Source organism: Amborella trichopoda, chromosome 13 (genome assembly GCF_054954075.1).
Source record: "Amborella trichopoda isolate Santa Cruz 75 chromosome 13, AtrichopodaSantaCruz75HAP2 v2.0, whole genome shotgun sequence".
Taxonomy (NCBI): Eukaryota; Viridiplantae; Streptophyta; class Magnoliopsida; order Amborellales; family Amborellaceae; genus Amborella; species Amborella trichopoda.
In genome coordinates, this window is record NC_142348.1 from 6,928,049 (window position 1) to 6,948,632 (window position 20,584).

At 34.4% G+C, this 20,584-nt stretch overlaps 2 protein-coding genes across 3 annotated transcripts; one reads left to right on the forward strand and one right to left on the reverse strand.

The window, feature by feature from the left end:
• The first annotated feature begins 6,492 nt into the window (after nucleotides 1–6,492).
• Nucleotides 6,493–8,539, forward strand: LOC18423927 (RING-H2 finger protein ATL2). Its single transcript, XM_006828542.4, has one exon. It carries the CDS (start codon nucleotides 7,073–7,075, stop codon nucleotides 8,006–8,008), a length of 936 nt encoding a protein of 311 aa, XP_006828605.1. The 5' UTR covers nucleotides 6,493–7,072; the 3' UTR covers nucleotides 8,009–8,539.
• A 453-nt stretch (nucleotides 8,540–8,992) lies between these two features.
• Nucleotides 8,993–17,505, reverse strand: LOC18423926 (Haloacid dehalogenase-like hydrolase (HAD) superfamily protein). Of its 2 annotated transcripts, XR_016046751.1 has the most exons (7): nucleotides 16,717–17,505; nucleotides 15,612–15,709; nucleotides 15,354–15,378; nucleotides 11,778–11,880; nucleotides 10,470–10,590; nucleotides 10,100–10,234; nucleotides 8,993–9,670 (listed from the first exon to the last, which is right to left on the reverse strand). XR_016046751.1 is itself a non-coding variant. In XM_006828541.4 (6 exons), exons 1-6 carry the CDS (start codon nucleotides 17,174–17,176, stop codon nucleotides 9,466–9,468), a joined length of 1,044 nt encoding a protein of 347 aa, XP_006828604.2. In that variant the 5' UTR covers nucleotides 17,177–17,505; the 3' UTR covers nucleotides 8,993–9,465. The 2 variants fall into 2 exon arrangements, 1 of the variants encoding a protein (XP_006828604.2); XM_006828541.4 differs by lacking the exon at nucleotides 11,778–11,880.
• Between the last annotated feature and the right edge of the window lie 3,079 nt (nucleotides 17,506–20,584).

Genomic DNA, 20,584 nt, shown 5'->3' on the forward strand with positions numbered 1-20,584 from the left:
TGTAGAAGCTTTACCTTTCCTTCATTAGTATTTTTAATAGATTTTAAAGTTTAAAAAATATGTTTTTAGTAAACTGTTAAAATAAAGAGTTTTGTTAGGGTACCTACATATAGAGTATTTTTTTAATGTATTTAATTATTTTTTTACGTTTCTTATACTTGTTTTATCATACAAAATTTTGAAATAATCGCATTTTTTGTCATCAAGAGTGGTAAAATGGATATTTCTATAAGAAACTAGTGTTATTGTGTTAATGATTAAATATCAATTAATGCTTCATGTAGGTATGTTGATGTCATATCTCATATAGATAACGTCACTCTCTACTATAGTTAATAAAACATTTTGTTTTTACCCATACTTTCTATTTTACCATTGATTAATTACCTAAAGGGTGCGGTTTATATAAGGTTCCAACTTTAAACAATCTAATTAAGGCGCACCTCCAAATTCTATTGTAACATGTAATTTTAGTGAAAAAACTTGCTAAGATTATCTAAAATATATTTTCATATCAAATTATAAAATTTTAAACTCCAAAAATGGTTAAAATCAAGTAGATTTATAAACATATGAAAATTTTGAAAATAGACGGTCTAGCTAATATGTTGCAATATGCACTATTTATTACACTCAAAATCTTTTATTATTTTTTTTATATTTATCTATCTTGATGTCGAGATGGTCAATTAGAGGGTTTTTCAACATTAAAATAATATTTTTCGGATGGATTTTTAAGGTGCATCTTTAATTCTACATTTTAAGGTTGAACATTCCTTACCTAAAATACCTTTAGACATTTTTGTTACTACCTTGTCGTGTAAAAGTATCAAATATAAAAAAAACATTAAGTATATTAAAGAAATACTCTAGAAATATGAGTATCCAACAGAAATTTAAAATAAATTGTATAGATATGTCACCCCAAGTATCCATATATTCTTATTACAAGAAGAACATAAAATTTGTGGCCAACTTGAAATTTAACATGTACAAAGAAATATGTTTTTGTACGTTTGAAATTTGCCGTTTTATATGTTTATTTTGAAGTTTTATGTTTGATTCTTCTAAGAAAAAAAAATCGAAATTCAAAAGAGATCACCTAATTAAGAAATCCGTGGGCGTTCCATTTGTCATTATGGCTTTACAACATTAGTTTGATCTACATTTCTAATTTCTAAATGATCTCAATTGACATGGGTGCATGTAGCTTACTCCTGCGGGGGCAAATTGTATAGTTGCTCCGTAGGGCAAAACACAACTTTGTGCATTTTTTCGACATGAAAGAAACATTGTAGAATTCTAAATCAATATTTTAACAAAACAAACTTAGGAGTTCCTAAGCACATAGATCTAAATAAATGGTCTGCATTTTGTATTCATTCTCTCACCATATTTTTCTCATGCAGCTCTAGGGGTTCATTTTCAACTCTTTTTATTTAAAGTGGTCACTAGGATGAAGTGATTCTGTTCCCAAAGATTTGGTCCAAAAAATACTTTTAGATTGGTTTTGACTCGTAAGGAGCAAGTGTACAATTTGCTCCGGCATATAATATTGTGCCCATACAGTTATTTTGGGGTTTTTTTCACTTGGATTTCCTTTGTAATAGATTCAAACCCTGGAAAAAGCCGCACCAATTGAAAATCACATCTAGAAAAATTGCATCAAGGAGAAGTAAAGGATTTTTTAGGCTTCCAACAACCCACATAGCATTGCTAAGCCCACCCATATCTCCTACTTTTCCCAGATTTGACCCATTTTGCTGTTCAAATTATGGTTTTTTTAACGTAAATTTTAGCACTGGGTACTACTAAAATTTAGAGTTTTTTACTTTTTATTTTTTTTATTTATTTTTTTTTTCTCAATTCTCTCGGCAAATTCGGCTATTCGCTGATTCTGAGGGCCGATTCACCCGACTGATATGAGTTACTTAAACTTATGAGATGAATGTGTGAAGGGAGAGAGAGAGAGAGAGAGAGAAAAAAGGGGTTTAGCAGTCACTTCAATTCTTTGTAATAAATTTCTAAGTTTTTTCAAATCATGGTTAAGACCTTATTTTTTCGAATTTTTTTCCCTCCATGGTTGGGATCTCGAGAGCACGAATAGTATGCTCCTCCAGGAGCATACACTTATTCCCTCGTTCAAAAAATTTATTCAAGAGCATTTTATTTTGGGTGTGGTTTTCATAAAGTTGTAATCTTAAACGATCTAATTTAGGCACATCTCCGAATTTTATCAGAACATGTAATTTTGGAGTAAACAAATTTTAGAATTATCTGAAAATCTATTTTTATACCTAATTATAAAATTTTAAACTGCAAAAATAGTTAAAATCAAGTAGATCTATAGACATATGAAAAAACTTGAGAATAGACGGTCGAGATAATATGTTACAAGATGCAGTATTTATGAGACTTAAAGTCTTTTTTTTTTTCCATATTCATATATCTCGATGTCGAGATGATCAATTAGAAGATATTTTAACATTAAAAAAAAAAATCCGATAGATTTTTTAGGTGCATCTGTATTTCTACATTTTAAGGTTGCAACCTTATATAAACTTTTTCCTTTTATTTTTTTCCCAGTAAAATTTTGCAAATTTGATGGAAGATTATGTATAAGGCAGTAGGAAGCATAAAATCCCTTCGGCATGGGTAGTAAACCATGATGAAATTCAATTGGGCCTAAGGGATATACCAGCTAAATTCAAAAACAAATTGAAATAGAAAGAAATCCAAAGGTATGGGTCGCAGACCTTGAACCTTCCACTTACACTAACTCACACATCTTAATAGGCGTTGTACAAAGTCTACGCTACATATGACCAGCCCACCTAAGTTTACTTTCTTTCATCTTATCTCTTATTGACACTACCCCGATAAAAGAAATAAGCTATGTTAAATAGGCAGCCAACATAAAACTTTGCTAGAACTTCTCATTAATCTTATGTTGATTTCCCAAAAAAAAATTTCAATACACTTTTTACCCGACTAAAAAACAAACTCTAAATTGAATGAACTCTGTCCAATTTTTGGATAGCAAAATCTAACTGTTAAATAGCTCAAAAATTGGTCTCTTTTTGGAAATAAGCATTCGATGATATATAAATGGATCCCAAATTTTCAAATCCAGAAAACTTTTCCAATTACATTTTTTATCTAAGGGAGCAAATCAAATATTTGCTCCCATGGGAGCATAGTATGAGTGCTCATAATCTTTTTACATTTTTAATCATTTTTTACGTAGATGCTCCTTTGATGTTTTGAAAACGTTTATATAGAGCCGAGGCTCTAAACAAACAAACTAACCCTATCTCAAAACTTTCACTAGAAGATATTGTTTTGATGCTCAAATATTTTCAAATTGATCATCTCGACATCAAAATGCATGAACATGAGAAAAAAGTAGATTTCAAGTTTTTTAAATCATACATCTTGTAACACATTTTTTTACCATCAATTTTCAATATTATCAAGTTTTTCTAGATCTGTTTGATCTACACTATTTTTGAAGCTTTAAAATTTATAATTAAATATGAAAATATATTTTAAGGCTAATCCAAAGATTTCTAATATTGAAACCATATTTTTCAATATTATTTGATGATATGTTTTACTTTGATTGTATAGAGCCTCGGCTCTATACAAACCACACCCTTTATATTTATACTAAGGAAAATTATAGAAACCCCTTTAACTCTACTTTCTAGGCATTCCCCAAAAACTTTTTAAACCATATCTTTAATGCCAAAAAAATACCCTTTTTTTTTTTCTCCCATTCCCCAAAAGTTATATTTTGAAGGATAAAAATACCCTTTTTAATACACATTTTCGCTACATTTCTATCACCTGTTGTCACACACACCAGTTTCTCTAACTCAGTCCAGCACAAATTGTGCAGGTCCAAGACTTGCTTTTGGTACAAAAAATGTCGGTTCGGCACAAAATATGTGTTGGACTCGTGCAGTAGAGCCGGTCTGGCACAAGAAAATAGTTGTGTAAGGTTAGAGAAAAGGTGAGAGCGATGACAGAAAAAAAAAAAAAGGCTTTGATAAAAATAAATATTTTTTTATACTTGAGGGGGTGGTTTCAAAAAAAAAAAAAAAGGAAAAATTTTATATAAGGTTACAACCTTAAAATATAGAATTACAAATGCACGTCAAAAATCCATCATAAAAGGTTATTTTAATGTTGAAAACCTTTTAATTGATCATCTTGACATCAAGATGTATGAATATGAAAAAAAAAAAAAAAAAAGATTTTGAATATAAAAAATAGTGCATCTTGCATCACATTATCTTGACCGTCCATTTTCAAGATTTTTCGTTTATATATCTATTTTATTTTTAATTATTTTTTAAGTTTAAAATTTTAAAATTAAATATAAAAATAGATTTTCAGATAATCTTGAAAAATTTTTACGCTAAAATTACAATAAAATTTGAAGGTGCGCTTTAATTGGATTTTTTAAGGTTTCAACCCTATAGATACGGCACCCTTCGTTTATTTATGTTGTCTGTGGCACAATAATGCCAGTTTATGAGTCTAATGAATGTATATTTCATTATTTATTAATATTACCACATTTCTGAATTGACGGCTCAAATGGCATCCTAGTCTTACGTGTTTGAAAATAAATTTTGAGAAACGTTTACGAAATTTCCTCTTCAGCGTGCTCTCCACGGTTCATTGGAGGCCAACCCATGTAAATGGTATTTTAATGGGTGCGGTTTGTATATGGTTGAGGCGATAATCAATCTCAAATGGTGATAAGAGATGTGGTTTTAGTATCAATAATATTTATGATGATTTGAAAATTTATTTTAATTTTTAATCATAAATTTTAAAATTTTAAAAATAATGTAAATAAAATAAATTTATAAACATTTAAAAATCTACCGTCTACATAATATACGACAAGATGCGTCTTGAATTCCAAATTTGTTTTTCACCTCCATCGTCTTATCCAAAGTGATTGAATTTAAGGGTTTTTTAGTGGTGAATTTTTTAGATGGGTCTTGAGGCCTCAACCTTTATACCTTTTTCATTTTTAATTTCAACGGCAATTTCGTTATTTCTGCCAATTTCTTGGCCTTTGTCCTAAGTATCTGTTAGGATTATTAAGTGACATTCGTCGTGCACTGAATGATCTATTCCAAATAATAATGACCAAAACGCCCCATAACTTTTATAATAAGCAACAGCGACTCATGTTTAAGGCACCTCTCTTTTTTCAAATATAACCATCTTATCCTTGGCCTATAAGCGACTTTAGGGCTCAAACCAAACCTAAAGATTTTCTTATAAATGACATAAATGCGTATATTTTGGTGCAAAAATAACACCGGTCTAATAGGCGATGAGATAAGATAAAGCCGCTATAGGTGAGTTGTTTATATGCAATGTAGACGTAATATAATAATGATTAGGAGATACAATTTGATTCAAGCATACGGTTTTAAAAGCGTAGAAAGATAAATGAAGTTAGTGAAAAACTTGAATGATATGATGAGATTTATGTAACGGACTACAAATAGTTAATATAAAGCTTAGATAATGATGATGATGTCAGCCGTAAAACTAGAGGGCAGAACATTATGTTGAGGTATCCACCCCTTGACCACCACTGATGCCCCAACCCCTATCAAATTATCGGATTTCGTGACTCACCTCAAGCAATCCAATTTGATATCTAATTAGTGGGAATGCTTGTAACCTCCATATACAAAAGATAAATAGCCTCTTTGTACACAATCCCATTTAATTACCATCAAGTCTTTAGATTATATATTTCTTTCACAGGGTGAGAGTTGTATTAGATGTCCACCTTAAATAATTAAAAGTAAGGCATACCTCCGAATCTTGTCAAAAAATGTATTTTTAGTGTTGAAAATTTTTCCAATGGCCTCAAAATCTATTTCTATCCCTAATTATAAAATTTAAGGCATTAAAAATAGTCAAATTGAATGGGTCCATAAAAACTTCAAATCTTATAAATAAACATGACCAAAATATATTACGAGATGCAATATTTTAAAGCTTGAAACCTCTTTCTTTCGCATCCAACACCTCGAATTTTGGATCATCTATTAGTAAGTTTTCCAGTATTGGTACAACCTTTTTTAATAGATTTTTAAGTCAGTGTGTGCCTCACTTCTACAATATAAGATTAATAACATCTATAAATTTATTTCCATTTCAAGTTCATTATTATCAATGAGTCGAGAAAATATTTTGACGATGATGATTTATTATTAAGCGAATCGATTTGTAGGTTTCATCCATAAATATTGGATTTTTGATCCGATTTAAAGGAGAATTAGTTGGTCATTAGGCAAAAAGATTTGGGTTTTTCCAGCTTCGAAGTTAACCATTCACATCGGGAAAAGGTCAGTATGGATATCATTGTTATTTACAGAGAAGAACAAGGGTATTTGATAATCCGTAATCACCGCTGCGATAAGTCGTGAATTTGAGGTCCACACTTGCTGACAGTCCAACTAACACGTTTAAGATTTAGAGAGAGAAAGAGACAAAAGGAAGCGGGAAACTGATAAACCTAGTGAGAGAAAGCCAAGAAACAATGAATCTTAGTGAGAGAAAGTGAGGAAGAACCAAGGAAACCGAGCCAGCGTTGAAGTCTTGTAGAATGGCAAGGCCGCCGCTTTGAATGCCACTCACCCCTACTTTGAATTTGAAACCAAAATCGCCCCTCTCTCTCCCTCCCCTGTATAAAACCTTTCCTGGACTGCTGCCTTTCTTCATGTTTTTCTCCTTTCTCTCTCTAGATTTCTCTGAGTTTCTCTCTCTACAAAACCCATTAGTTTTTTTCCTCCATCTCCCTTCCTCTCTCTAGAATTCACAAGCCCAATTTCGATTCTCTATCTCTTTCGCTGCAAATCATTCCCGGCCTTTTCACCCTCTTCATCAGATCAAGACTGTCTTACTCTCTCCCCTGTAGAACCCAAGTTTCGAATTTCTCCATATTCTCTCTTCTCATTTCACAATTTTACCTTCTCTCTCTAAACCCCACAAAATTTCTTTCAGACCCCAATTCTCTGAAGGCTCTAAAATGGGGGATTCATTTGTCAACACCAATTTTGAGACTCCCCAACAACCCCAATTTGTAGATGGAAAGGTGCTGGTGGCTGGTATAATTGTATTGCTTATTGCTGTTGTATTTGTTCTCTTTCTCCATCTCTATACAAGGTTATATTGGAGTAGGAACGGTACAGACGCTCTCATAATCAGAAGAAGGTTTGTTTTCGCTAGTGATCTTGACCCAGTTCTAGTTCAGAGACAAGGACTTGATGCATCAATTATAGAGAGCCTTCCTGTTTATGACTTCGATCTAAAGCGAGAGAAAGATGGGCTCGACTGTGCTGTTTGTTTATGTGAGTTTCAGGAGAATGAGAAAGTTCGATTGCTTCCGAAATGTAATCACAAGTTTCATATCGAGTGTATAGACATGTGGTTTCACTCTCACTCTACATGCCCTCTCTGTAGAAGCTGTGTGAAGATGGAGACACCATTGATCGAGAGCTCTGAGAATTCGAATTCAGCTGGGTCCGAGACTTCGATCCAAATCGTTGTTCCCATTGAAGAGAACCAGGATTCAGCCACTAGAGAAGATGGTCCTAATTACCCAACAAACGTTTTGTTTTGGGGTAATCAAGACCAATTGAATTCTGGTTTGGATTCTTCAAGTTCGGAAGAGAGGTCGCGTTCTTTGAAGAAAGTTTCAGAGAATCTGGTGATTGAAATCCCAAGAAGAGGAGATGCTTGGCGTTCCCTGAGAGTTGCAGATGGTGAATCATCGGAGGGGGGATCGTCGAGTGGTTTGTCTCTGAAGTCGCCCGTCGCCCGGTTTCGATCCTTGACGAGGATGCTGAGTAGAGAGAAAAGGAGTGTTCCTTGCAGTCCAATTGGTGGAGAGACAAGAAGTGTTCCTTGTAGTCCACTTGGTGGTGATCTAGAACAGGGAGTTGGAGGAAGTAATCATAATTAGAGGTTGGTGCCTGGTGGGGAGATTCTAGAGAGAAATTATATGATGAGAATTCCTCAAAATTGTGGGTGTATGTTCAAGGAAAGTAGTCAAAATTAGAGATTGGTTCTGAAACTCTAGAGAGAAGCTACAGGCAAAGATATGTTTCCTGTTCAAAATTGGAGGTGGGTATTGAAACCTCATCTATGATGTTTCTTCACCATTGGGTGTTTCTGTTTCAGAGGTGGGTTTCTTATTACAATTTTAGAGAGACGCTCACTTGTTTGCAAAGAGGAGAGAAAAAGAAGAGTTAGGGGTAGGGGTTGAATGAGGAATCGCATATATTGGTCTTTCTCAAATTAGGTGAGGGAAACATGAGTTATATGGAGCTTGAGGGACTTGTGAAAAGTAGTAGCTGTGATCTGTAAATATTTAACTGATGTTTCTGAACTCTAGGCAATAATGTCAGAAGATTCATGGGAGCCGAGCAATGCTCTGTGCTCTGTTCTGTACGGTGAAATTCTTTGAAATTACATGGCCTGGCCAATTGTATTATAATCTCTCTAGTGATCTTACAGTCATATTCGGATGCATATCGTAGAAAAGATCGATTCATGTGTAAAGAAAGATTCCTTGACCCCTAAGTTTAGACACAAGGGATGGCACCAAAAATAAAATATGAAACCCTCTGAAAATGTCCAGAAACCGACATGTTAAAAACCATGACAAAATCTTACCATTAAAACACCGGCCCTTTTATTTAAAGAAAAAGGAACAATGCCCAAGAAGAGCAAAAGTCAAAAAGAAAACAAAAATAAAGTGCGAAAGAAGTCAAGAACTGATTTCCAAAATATATATAAAATTGGTATGGTAATTGGAATATTATGAAGGATTCGAATTTGTATTACAAGAAAGCATGGCCATCATTGATCATTTGAGGAAACATCCAATTTTCTCATGAGATAAGGCGAAAATTAAGGAGATTATGGCACAACTCAGCAACAGATATTCACCACCACAAAAAGGCTCATCTTATTCATTATGTTGTCCAAGTTAGAGAGACAATATACACCGCATACAATGATACGTCCAAGATTATAAAATGTTACACAGACATGCAAATGTCCTCATCGTTTAATAATGGTGTATTCCGTAAAAGGTAAAGGGAATTCACGACAGTGAGTTGATCCTGTTAAACCCAGCCTTGGGTTCCTCAGAGGGGGAGAGAGATTACGTTCAAATGCATCCTATATAGGTATAACTTGCAGCAAAATCCTTGATGTGTATTCCTCTGTGGCCTATTAACTGTTCAATTTGTTGCAAAATAAAGCGGCATCAAGCTCGATCATTCTAACACCACCACAACGTGATTGTGCAAATTAGAGATAAAGGCATTTCATCAAAGCCAAAGGAGAAAAGTGAGCGATTTCCAATCTCTCCAAGCTTGCTTTGTTTTGTATGAGTCCAGATCTTCTAAGGTCTTAGGATGGTACCCATGAAGTCAATTGTTGCTCAACTTCTTGCCAGTTATGAACTTTGGTGACCAGAGGATGCGAAGTTGCTGAACCAGTTTTAGACCAAGGGTATGTGTTATCGTAGTCAAAAAGTAGAACCTTCATGCCCTCTTCAGCACATTCCAATGCATATCGTGGGTTATCGTCTATCAAGACCTGTGCTCCTAGTGACCTGCAAAAGGGTAATGGAGTCACCTGAGTATTTTGGTGCTTCTGGGGTCTGATGCTTGTCATTTGTGAAAATTTAATAAACGCACACACACACGCACAGATAAAACATTTTTGTAGTTTGTAGTTCAAATGGACCAAAGAGGAGTGGCTCCAGCAGGATTCATTAGGATTTGGGACTAGCGCATCTTGTCCGATTATAACAACGTGGCTACCTACATGGACCTCTAGAAAATGCTTTATCTTTTTTATTTTGCTAAGCATATGCCTACTCTCGCCTTTTCTCTATGCAATATCACTCTCAAACTTAGAAAATGCAATGCCACTCTCGTATATCAACCATTTTCACTCTCAAGCTAGACACTCACTTTGAATTGTAACCATATCATGAAAGCATGATGTAAGAACTACAAAGTTTATGACAAAACAATACCGGCAAATTTCTGATTTGGGTCGTGATTTTCCGTCCAAAGCGAAGTGATTGCCGAAGTGAATCTCCTGAAACAACCCTGGATAATGCTTTTCGATCCATTCAATTGTATGATCCTTGATGGCATTTTGACGTGATCTTTGCAAAAGAGAAAAAAGCATAAAACAAACTTTGAGAGGTACAAAAGATACAAACACAAGTTCTAGGCACACCATAGCCACAACATATGAAACAACAGTCACACAAGCAAACATGCGAGCGCGAACGCACATGTGCAGACACACACACATGCACTTGCGCACAGATTCAAAACCTAAGAAATGTAGGTTTCATCACATGCCTGTTTCTGAAACATCCCACAAATGATACTTACGTCACTACTGACAAATTGCAATAAGTTGACATGTTCATCAATGCCCTTCTAGCACCTGGAATAGGATGGATCCCTGTTTTAAAGTATGGTGTTGTAAAAAATTCGTGAACTCGGATATCAGCTGCACATATAAGAAGGCAAAACTAACGTTATTTCCTTTTCATCCAAAACTTTATCAGCTTTTAATGTGATGAGTTTGAAATAAGCAACAGATGAAAATAAATAAATATTATAAAACTAGATAAAATGGTCATGAGAATAGCCTGCCAATGAGATTTCTTGTTTCCTATGTATAACATGAACATAAGCGAAGCACTGAAATCATGTATCATTAAAGATGGTATCAAGCAAATCGAATTCCCTGATCTACGTCCCACTTGCTATGTTACGCAACTTCTCTAATGAGGATCAAGAGTGACACGGAATGAGATAAAGCTATAGGATTACAAGCATTACTACATAATGAAACTATGACTCAGTGCGTGTTATAGCTAATTTTTTCCTTTCTTACAAATTCATATCTGCCTACTGATGACATCTGGAAACTAATGAATTAATAATTATGTACTAGCAATCCTTATTTGAAAACCATTTATTGCCACGAGTTTCACTACTTCTGGCTTGTATGAGAACTTTCTTATATATGTCAGTCATGTCATGTACTGCGTACTTTTAGTTATGTAACAAGCAAGGAGTGCAATGCTTCTATGGAAACTTTATGGTGGCAGACAAAAAAATTGGGATACTCCTTGGGAGGAACCAATACTGAGTCTTAAGGGATGCAAAAATTTGAGATAAATATGGATATCCTCGTTCCATTTAAGCTACACCTCTAGGAACACCCCCACAACCTCTGTTTCTTCTTCTATTTCTTTTTTGTGTAGAGGCAATTAAGTACCTCTACTGAATTTTGTGCCTCACGAAGGCCTACATGAGGTAGGAGAAAGAGTCCATTGACTAAGTAAAGTAAGTGTTCTAAAATTCGGAATGTAAAAACACTCGACATTCCATCCCAAGACATTTTGGTTTTAGTATGACTAAGTTTGACCTTTGCCCAATTTCTGGAAGGGAAAAAGAGCACGTCTAATTTATTATTTTTGCATCCAAATGGGAAAGAAGGACAAACTTCAAGAAATGGTATGGCATGCAGGGAAATGTACAGGGCCCTGTCACATGGCAGGGAGCCATGGCAAACGTCTCTTCTCCTTTTTCAGGAAATAACCCAATGCCCAAAAGCAGGTGCCATCTATAGCTAAGAAATACACAATAAATTGCAGTGCAAATACAAATAAATTGCAAATCACCCACATTTTTCTCTTCTGTTGCTTTGGACTTTGCTTTGCACCTGCAACCTCCCCAGTTTGTGGGACCACGCACATCCAAACTCCCCAGGTATGGTAAAGGGATGTCACTAGAACATTAGAACATTTGTAAAAGGGATAAACATCCTAACACTTTTAAAGAGGATGAATAGTAGCCAGAATCCAGATTGCAAGTTTCTACTAGAAAACCATCAGTAAATAGGCAAAAAGTCCTCAATGAAAGTTGAAACGTCAGTCAAATGATCAACAATCAATACATAGAGTATTTCCTCTAGAGGATCAAAAATCCCTACAGCGAGAGCTCAAATGGGGGCTAGTAATCAAATAGAAGAGCACCCCATTTGAGCACTTCCTCTGGGAAGTGAATAAATAAGGATTCAAATAACCTACGCAATAGGTGCAGAAGAAAGCATTAAAATCCATGACCATGAGAGTAGCATATAAGTGAAAAGCGAAAATATGCTTTTATTTTGTTTTTAACATTAACCGTTAGTAGTGGGTTAGCAATTTTTGAAACCGTTAGTAGTTTTTTAAGGGGGTTAGCATTGGTAGGAATGGAAACCGAGACCAGTAGCTGAGTCACAGGTGGTGCTACCACCTTGACCTCAACCCCATTCCTAAAAAAAGATAATACTCCCACAAGAGACTCCCTCAGGTAAAACCCTAACTAGAAGCCTTTTTAGGTCCCCAAAACATGGAGACATAACCTACTTAACCAAGTGATCAACTTAGAAATAAGAAAAAAAATTGACACATTCTATGTCAGCCTGGAAAAGATAATGTCCTAGCATGAACATACACCATCCACTTTTGGATGGTCAGATCGAAGTGCTTAAGAAGTCAAAATCCTTCTTCATTATTTCCTGAAAATACTCCTCTGGTGATTCTAAAGTGTTCTTCTATATTTCAGATGAAGAAAATCCTCATAAGTAGGGAGTAAGCGCAAAATCTACTCCCACAAAAGTATGGCCTATATAAAAACTGTTCATAAGTATGGCGGGTAAGGAAAATCCATACATTGGATAACAAAATGAACTGCACGCATAATGTCTGGTGGTTACCATTAAATAGACTCCAAATAGGTGGTTGACTATGGGAGTGATTTGACTACTCAACTCCCCCAACTATGAAAAAAGGTTCCCACACGGATCAGGAGGAATGCTGAATGTCTTAGCAGTTTGAAATTTAATCGAGTAATAACGTCACAGAATGTCACAGGCATACTAATGATATGATAGAACAAAACCTATGAGACTAAAAGACAATCCAGGATAACTCATATCAATCATATATAACTAACACTAGGGATGCTTAAGCTAAGTAATGGACATTTAGTCATCCCCAATCCACATAAATAAGGATAGCAATAGACCCAGACCACACTCACAAGCCTATATGAGTCTTTATAATGCCTTAAGAAGTACATTTATAATGTCTTAAGAAGTACATAGGCATGTGAGGCATCCGACAGTCATAGACCCAGAAGCATGTAGACTTCCTCATGTAGATCCCCGTGAAGATGTTTCAAAACTGGCTGAAAATGATCCAACTGTTAAATGGTCACAAGGGCAAAAATAGTGTAAGCAATCTGCATTGTCAACACCATATTGTTGAGAATCAGCTTAGCAACTTTCAAGCTTAAAGGGATCCATAGAGCTATCTACTTGGTCCTTCGCTATGTACAACCATCTAGAACCAATATTTTCCCTCCTTAGTGGTGAAGGAACTAAAACATTGGCATATAATTGTGTAGGGTATCAAGATCTCCTGTGTTATTTGCTGTGAGCAAGCTTCTAAAGAATATCCAGAGTATGACAAAGATGGAGACTTAACCTTCTCTTTGCCAAGCAAACCTCTGGGGGATCAAAAACTAGAGGTTCAAACAAAGGCTCAATGGTAGGCAACCAAACAGTTGCCTTGTAGTGGGCAGTGGGTGCAACCTCTGTTTGCATCCAGTAAACTTCTCATGAATTGGTCCATACAGAGCATTATATGGAATGAGAAAAACAATCCTAGTCAAGATTAGAAGGGTATAGAGGTATCTGAAATATTAAGTATTATTGGGAAAAACTAGGAAATTCTCAAGATATGCAACATTTTAGATGTTGAAAAGAAGATACAAAGAAGAATCAAAGACACAACCGAGAAAAATACTGCACAAAATTTTGTATTTAATTTGCACATTAGAGAAGGACAAACTCATACATTCAATCCAAAGTGAGATAATCTAAAGTTTTCCCTATGATAATCTAAGCACAAGTAGTATTTGAAAGCGATACATGACAAATCAAATAAACCACAGTGAGGAAGGCTTTTGCTCGAAAGCACAGGAGAACATCCATGACACCTAAAAATTGAATAGTTGTTTAAATTATGTATTGATGAATAATGCCATGAGGCATAAAAACAAGCCCTTTGAATTCATATGCACTAGACCCCCTTCCCCTGAATCTAAATGTAAACTCTACTTGTAGCACTGAATAGGATGTAAATCATGTCAAGAAATTCAATGAAGTATAATGTATCAAAATCGGCCGCGTAAGATAAATAAGCTGGGGTTATTTATCCACAAGATAATAGCAAAACAACAAGAACATTCTAGGGGATTCAAATGAAGATGATATATTAACTAGAAATAAAATAGATTCTCCCGAAATCTTTTCAAATCTACAAATGCGTGTAGAAAAGAGAAGCCTTTATTCAGATTAATTGAAATCTATTGTGACATTAGTTTGTGTGTACTAGTAAACATATGTTTAACCTAGTCTGTGATGCCATCGAATAGAACAAAGAGTAGATGGTTTAGATGCAGGAATTGGAATATGTAGATTTTGGAGACAACTTGTGATGGTCGGGATAGGTAGAAAAAATAATTCTACATCCAGGGGCAATGCTATCCGAAATCTTCAAAATAAACAACACGCAATGCAAAGCATAAAAGGAAGTACATTATACAGAGAACTTTTCTTGATAGCTTGATTTGATGAGGAAGAATAGATCAATACCCAATCAGAGAAGGAGAGTAAGAGCACTCTCCTTTTTTCTTTAAATCGAAAGCATTTTTATTTAAGAGTTCACTTCACATGATGCTACAGTGACTCATATTTCAAGTGAAGGAAGTACGTCTCAGGAATGAGTGTTCATGTATTTGTTTACGGTTCCCTTTTGTTTGGCTGATAAGATTGGATGATTAACGATAGTTGCTTTGAATTTTACACGCAGGATATCAAATCATGGAAAGGCATCAAGAAACTTGTTCAATGTTCTTTAACATACCCATACTCACATAGCATGTCCATTTAAAGAAAAAAAATAAACTCTAAATTGGACAGAATGATGAACAAAACCTTACAACAACAACCATAGGCGGCAGAGGGAAATCAAAACTTATAAGACATGCTGTAATTATTAGAAAAAAAAGAAGAAAAAGAATAAATTGATAAGCAATATTGGATCTATGGAGGTTGCAAGCAAATACTAGCACAGGTATGAACTACAAATAAATCAAATGACATCAAGAATGCAAATCAAATTCCACATATGAAGTTCGAAGGCAGCTTACCTTCACTCCGAGAACAATTCCAAATCTGCAAGGAAGCAGGAGACAACCGTGATGAAAAAATTATTACACAAAAGATATGTGTGCATGTGCATGTGCATGCATACATTTACAGATCTCTATTTGCAAAAAGTTGTTTATGTGGGCAAGTGCAGGTAATGCATTTGTACATCTCAATCCGCACAAGACGTGCATGTCATACATATATGTGAGTATGCATGTGCATGCATCATTGGAGTTCACAAGGCTATTGGAAATTACCCTAAAAAACTCATACACATGGTACTCTGACACCAAGTGATTTGAAGCATAGCGAGCAGCAATGAATTTGTTTAAAGCTGAAAGGAAGCTGCCAAGAACTGTGTACAAGAAACAAAGAGTGAAACTTTTGTCATTGAAGTTAAAATAAAAAAAGCATGATAGATCAAAGTAGCAGAAACGATTATTGATTTCTTAGGAACACCTAAATTAAATAGGGATAAAAAAGGGTCATGTTCTTCCTTTCATATAAAAGATAAAAGCAAATATTATAATTAGAAAGGACAAGATATTCACTATCTGTACCATAGATGAACAATGAACACCATCATCCCTTGCATGAAACAACAACTTCCTATTAAAATTAGAATTTCAAATTAGTAACAATCTTGGATTTATGACAATGACATGAAGCACGGAGCGCAACTCAAAATGGACAGTAATGGGAAATAAATAAATAAATAAAGAGTAATGATCCTATGAGACCCTCCCACACCCATATATGTAGGACCCCAAAGGATCACCATTAAATTTGGCACATATCTCTAGAAAAGTTATCATATGGGTGTGGGACTTGAATTTTTTAGAAATCTGATCTAAATTTAATGGTGATCCTTTGGGGTCCTATATACATGGGTGTGGGAGGGTCTCATAGGATTATTACTCATAAATAAATAAAGGATAAAAAATTTGTTTTCTTTTGGTACTTTGGTGCTACGAATGGAACTTGGGATGTAGTACTGCAACCACCAATAACTAACCAATCAAGCCACATCCTAGAGGACATGAAAAGCACTTAAGAGGAAAAGCTGAACAACATGATCATCAAATTTGCCTTTAATTTGTTTGGTCCTCACAAAAACCACCTTGTCTAACAAAGGAAAAAAACAAAAAAAGAAGAAATAAAAATCATCAATCACTGAAGAATATCATCACTGTTAAAAACAAGATTAGCCATTCACCAAAAGAAACAAATTTATATGATTTAGCGATAGAAAATACCTACACTACGAGTTATGCATTGACAATGTTAGCCACATGACTAACTTTAGAGAGAGGAAAAATATTAAGAGTGAATACATACAAATGTTCAGAGTTAAAGACGTACCCTCATCTACATCTACAGCGACATTCAGTTTTTGAGGCATGGGTCTGTCTAGAAATCTCAATGGACTTCGATGCTCAAAATCTCCAAACCCATTAATGGGTTTTGTCTCCACCGCCTCATCAACCTTCACAGTGGATTTAACAGAACAATTCATGGCAATCTTTGAATCATAAGCCAATTTATGCGGAGGCATCTTGCCGAAACCTCCATTAATAAACAACCCGTGATCAAAATAACTCTTCAAATTTAACCTGCAATTCCCATTAATCCTACCAACACTATAGAACTTCCTTGGGTTGTTAGTTAAGAAACTATAATCAGAGCGCAATAAATTTGAAGAAATGTGATGTTGGTTCAGAGCCATTCCGCAACCAATAGTTGCAGGATCAGAAAGTACAGAATAGAGAGGAGTTTTAACCCTTAGATGGGGAAGAAATAGAGAACCAGCCCTCTTTAACATAACTTTCTCAGCATACCAACAAATGGCGAAAACAATTATACTAACCTGTCAAAACGTCACTAAGATTGAAATAAAACATGGGAGAAACCAGTCTTTCAAAATCCATAAAACCCCAAGAAACAGAAACCCATTAAAAACCCTAGAAAAACCAGTGTCGGCTCATTCGCATCCAAATGCTGGATTTGAGCAACAATAAGAGCCCAACAGTAAAAGGAAAATAGGAAACAAATGCAGAGAGAGAAATCAGGGATTAGAAAGATATCGAATGGCCTTAAACTATGAGAAAAGCCCGATATAAAACATTGATCATTTCAATAAAAAGGACATCATTATCCATATTATCCTGACAATTATGATGATTTCGGCGATCAGAAATAAACATTAAAAATTAAATGCATAGATAAGGCATCTTCAATCCTTTAAATTCAACGAAAGAAGAAACCCAATGAATTATCACATAAGAAAACCACAAAAAACCCAGAAAAAATAAACTATAAACAGTGGTGACAGATCAAAAGGAAGGAAAAACCAAAAGTGGTTAATGAAGGGAAGGGCATTGCGGTTTCCATGAAGATCTCAGAGAAATAGATAAATAACTGGTTTTTTTTTTTTTTTTTTCTATTTATGGTACGGAAATATTCCCCATTTACATAGGAAAGCTTGGGGCCCAGCAAAAACCAGAGCCCCTAATGATTATCAACAGAGTTCGGGGTGTTTCACATGTGTTTAAATCTCTGTCTCTTCTTTTGCATGGTTTTGTGATGAGAGAGAGATGTTGACACAAATGACCTAAATTATAGAGAGAGAAGTAGGACTTAAATTACCAAATTTTTAGAGAGAGAAACAAAATTTAAATGACCTGGTCCTGCACCTAGAATATTTAAGGAATAATTAGTTTGAGTCATCCAAGTCGGTTGAGAATATTGGATGGTTATGCCTTGCTCTTGTTTACAAGTGAGAATATCCTAAGTTCTTAAAAGAAAAATTAGTTTAAGTAACATTAGTCTAATTTTTTTAAAAGGATTAAGAAAAATTAGTCTATTCAATAATTTAATATTGTTAATCCACAATGTTTAGCTAGGGTTTGTGGCCAAATGAGATAATTGACTCTTGTAATCATCCATGCCTATTTTTCATCAAAATATCTTTGTAAGGCAAGGTTTCTTAAATGAGATTATTTTAGGCTAACAAAACGATTTTTTGTTTCTGTGTGAAAGCACAATGTACATTTGTTCTCTCGCGGTACATGTAGGACCCCGAGAGAGAGAATGATTAGTCGAAGATGAGGCATTGGTGGAAGATGTAGCTTTGCATCTTCCCCGACTTATAAAAGGGCACCTTTCATATATGAAAGATGTCCTCCCTTTTTTTACAATGTTTTTTCATATAAGAAGATGTGGCTTTAAAGGTTGTGACTTCCCATTATCAAATGCCCCTCAAGTTTCCTGACACACACTCTTCTCAAGATAATTGAGTAGACACTGCATTTGATTGTCACAATCTAAGTGTTTAGAAACTCAATTCATTTATTACGAAAAAAGTTTATACAAGGTTGCAACTATAAAATGTAGAATTACATATGCACCTAAAAAATCTATCGAAAAGGGTTGTTTTAATATTTTTCAACCATCTAATTGATCTTGATATCAAAATGTGCAAATGTAAAAACGAAAAAAAAAAAAAAAAATTGAGTCCTAAAAATAATACATCTTGTATTTTCATATGTATAATACATCTTGTATTTTCATATGTCTAAAGTTTTACTTGATTTTAACCATTTATGTAGTTTAAAATTTTATAATAAGATATGAAAATAGATTATTAGATAATCCTAATAACTTTTTACACCAAAATTACATGTTATGATAAAATTTGGTTGTGCGCCTTAATTGGATTATTTAAGGTTGCAACCTTATGGAAACCGCACCCATTTTTTATTTAAAAATGAAAAAGTATACAAGTAGACAGCTTACCTTTTTTACAAGGTGGTCATAATTAATCTGGACCATTGGGTATGAAATTGGTGGCTGTATCTATTCCATTGACCAAGCTCAAAAATCAAAGGAATTTTTTCAAATTTTATGATACACCCAAGCTATCAAATTTCACATCGGACGGTTATAAATAATTGTGACATCCTAATATAATAGGCAAATGGTCTCATTATATACAATCCTGTAAAAAATATACATCTTGTGATTTTAAACAATCCCAAAAATTTATATTAAAAAATCATAAGTCTTTTGACCGAGGGAGCAAGGGTATCATTTGCTCCCGCGAGAGCAAAGTATAAGCCCAAAATCTAAACCCTAAGCGAGAATTAGATAAATAATTACTTTTAGCCCATAATTGGATTTTGAATCGTTTTGGTATGTCCTGTTAGGGTATTCAAAAAAGCTTTTCCTTGAAAAAGTTACCCTTGCTTTTTTGCCACTAAAAGAACCAAGATCTCTTGGTAGACACTCGGGTGTTACATTTTGTTTCATGTTTTTTGGGATAATTTAACACAAAAAAAAATAGAGTGGTTAAATAGTAGATTATATCTCAAAAGTATTTTTGACACTTCTCAGCATTCTTCTTAGTGTGAGGTTTGTATAAGGTTGCCTGCTTATATTGTAGAAGTAAGGTGCAGTTATAAAATTTATTTAGAGATGTTGTTTAAGTGTCGAAAAATTTATTATGGTTTCAAAATCTCTTTTTATCCTCAATTATATAAATTTAGATTTTAAAAATGGTATAGATTGAGCCGATCAAGAAATACTTGAAATTCTTAAAAATAGACGGTCCAAATAACTTGTTACAAGATACACTATTTTTTTGACTTGTAGTTTCTTTTTTCTTCATATCCATTCATCTCAAGGTCTAAATGAACACCCGGTGGATTTTTCTATGCCGGAGCACTCTCCAATGTAGGATTTTTTAGATGTACCTTACTTCAACAATATAAAGTTGCAACCTTATATAGATTTTTTCCATCTTCTAAATACTTGGACTCCAAAGTAATGGCATCTCCTTTTGCTAGCAAATTGGGGACTTTTTCACAAGTTTCATGTGAAGGTAGCTAGCAAAAAAATATCTTTGATAATAAGGGTTTTTTCTAGTGTACCCCTTTTTGCTCTGGGGTTAGAAAACCGGATCGGTTGAGGGACGGTATGGATAGGGGAATCGCGAATTTGGGTTGGCGAATCGGACCAATTCTCTGCGTGAGAATCGGTTCACGAAAATACAAAAAAATGAAAAAATATAAAAGGAAAAAAATAAATCCTTGTGTGAGGCACCGTATAGTTGGAGCCACATATTGACTTGCACCCCATTGGAACTTTGGGCGGGATGTTTTTTAATTATGTTACATATTAAAAATCTAAAAGAAACTTTTTTAAATTTGGTTACATATCATATAATGTCCTC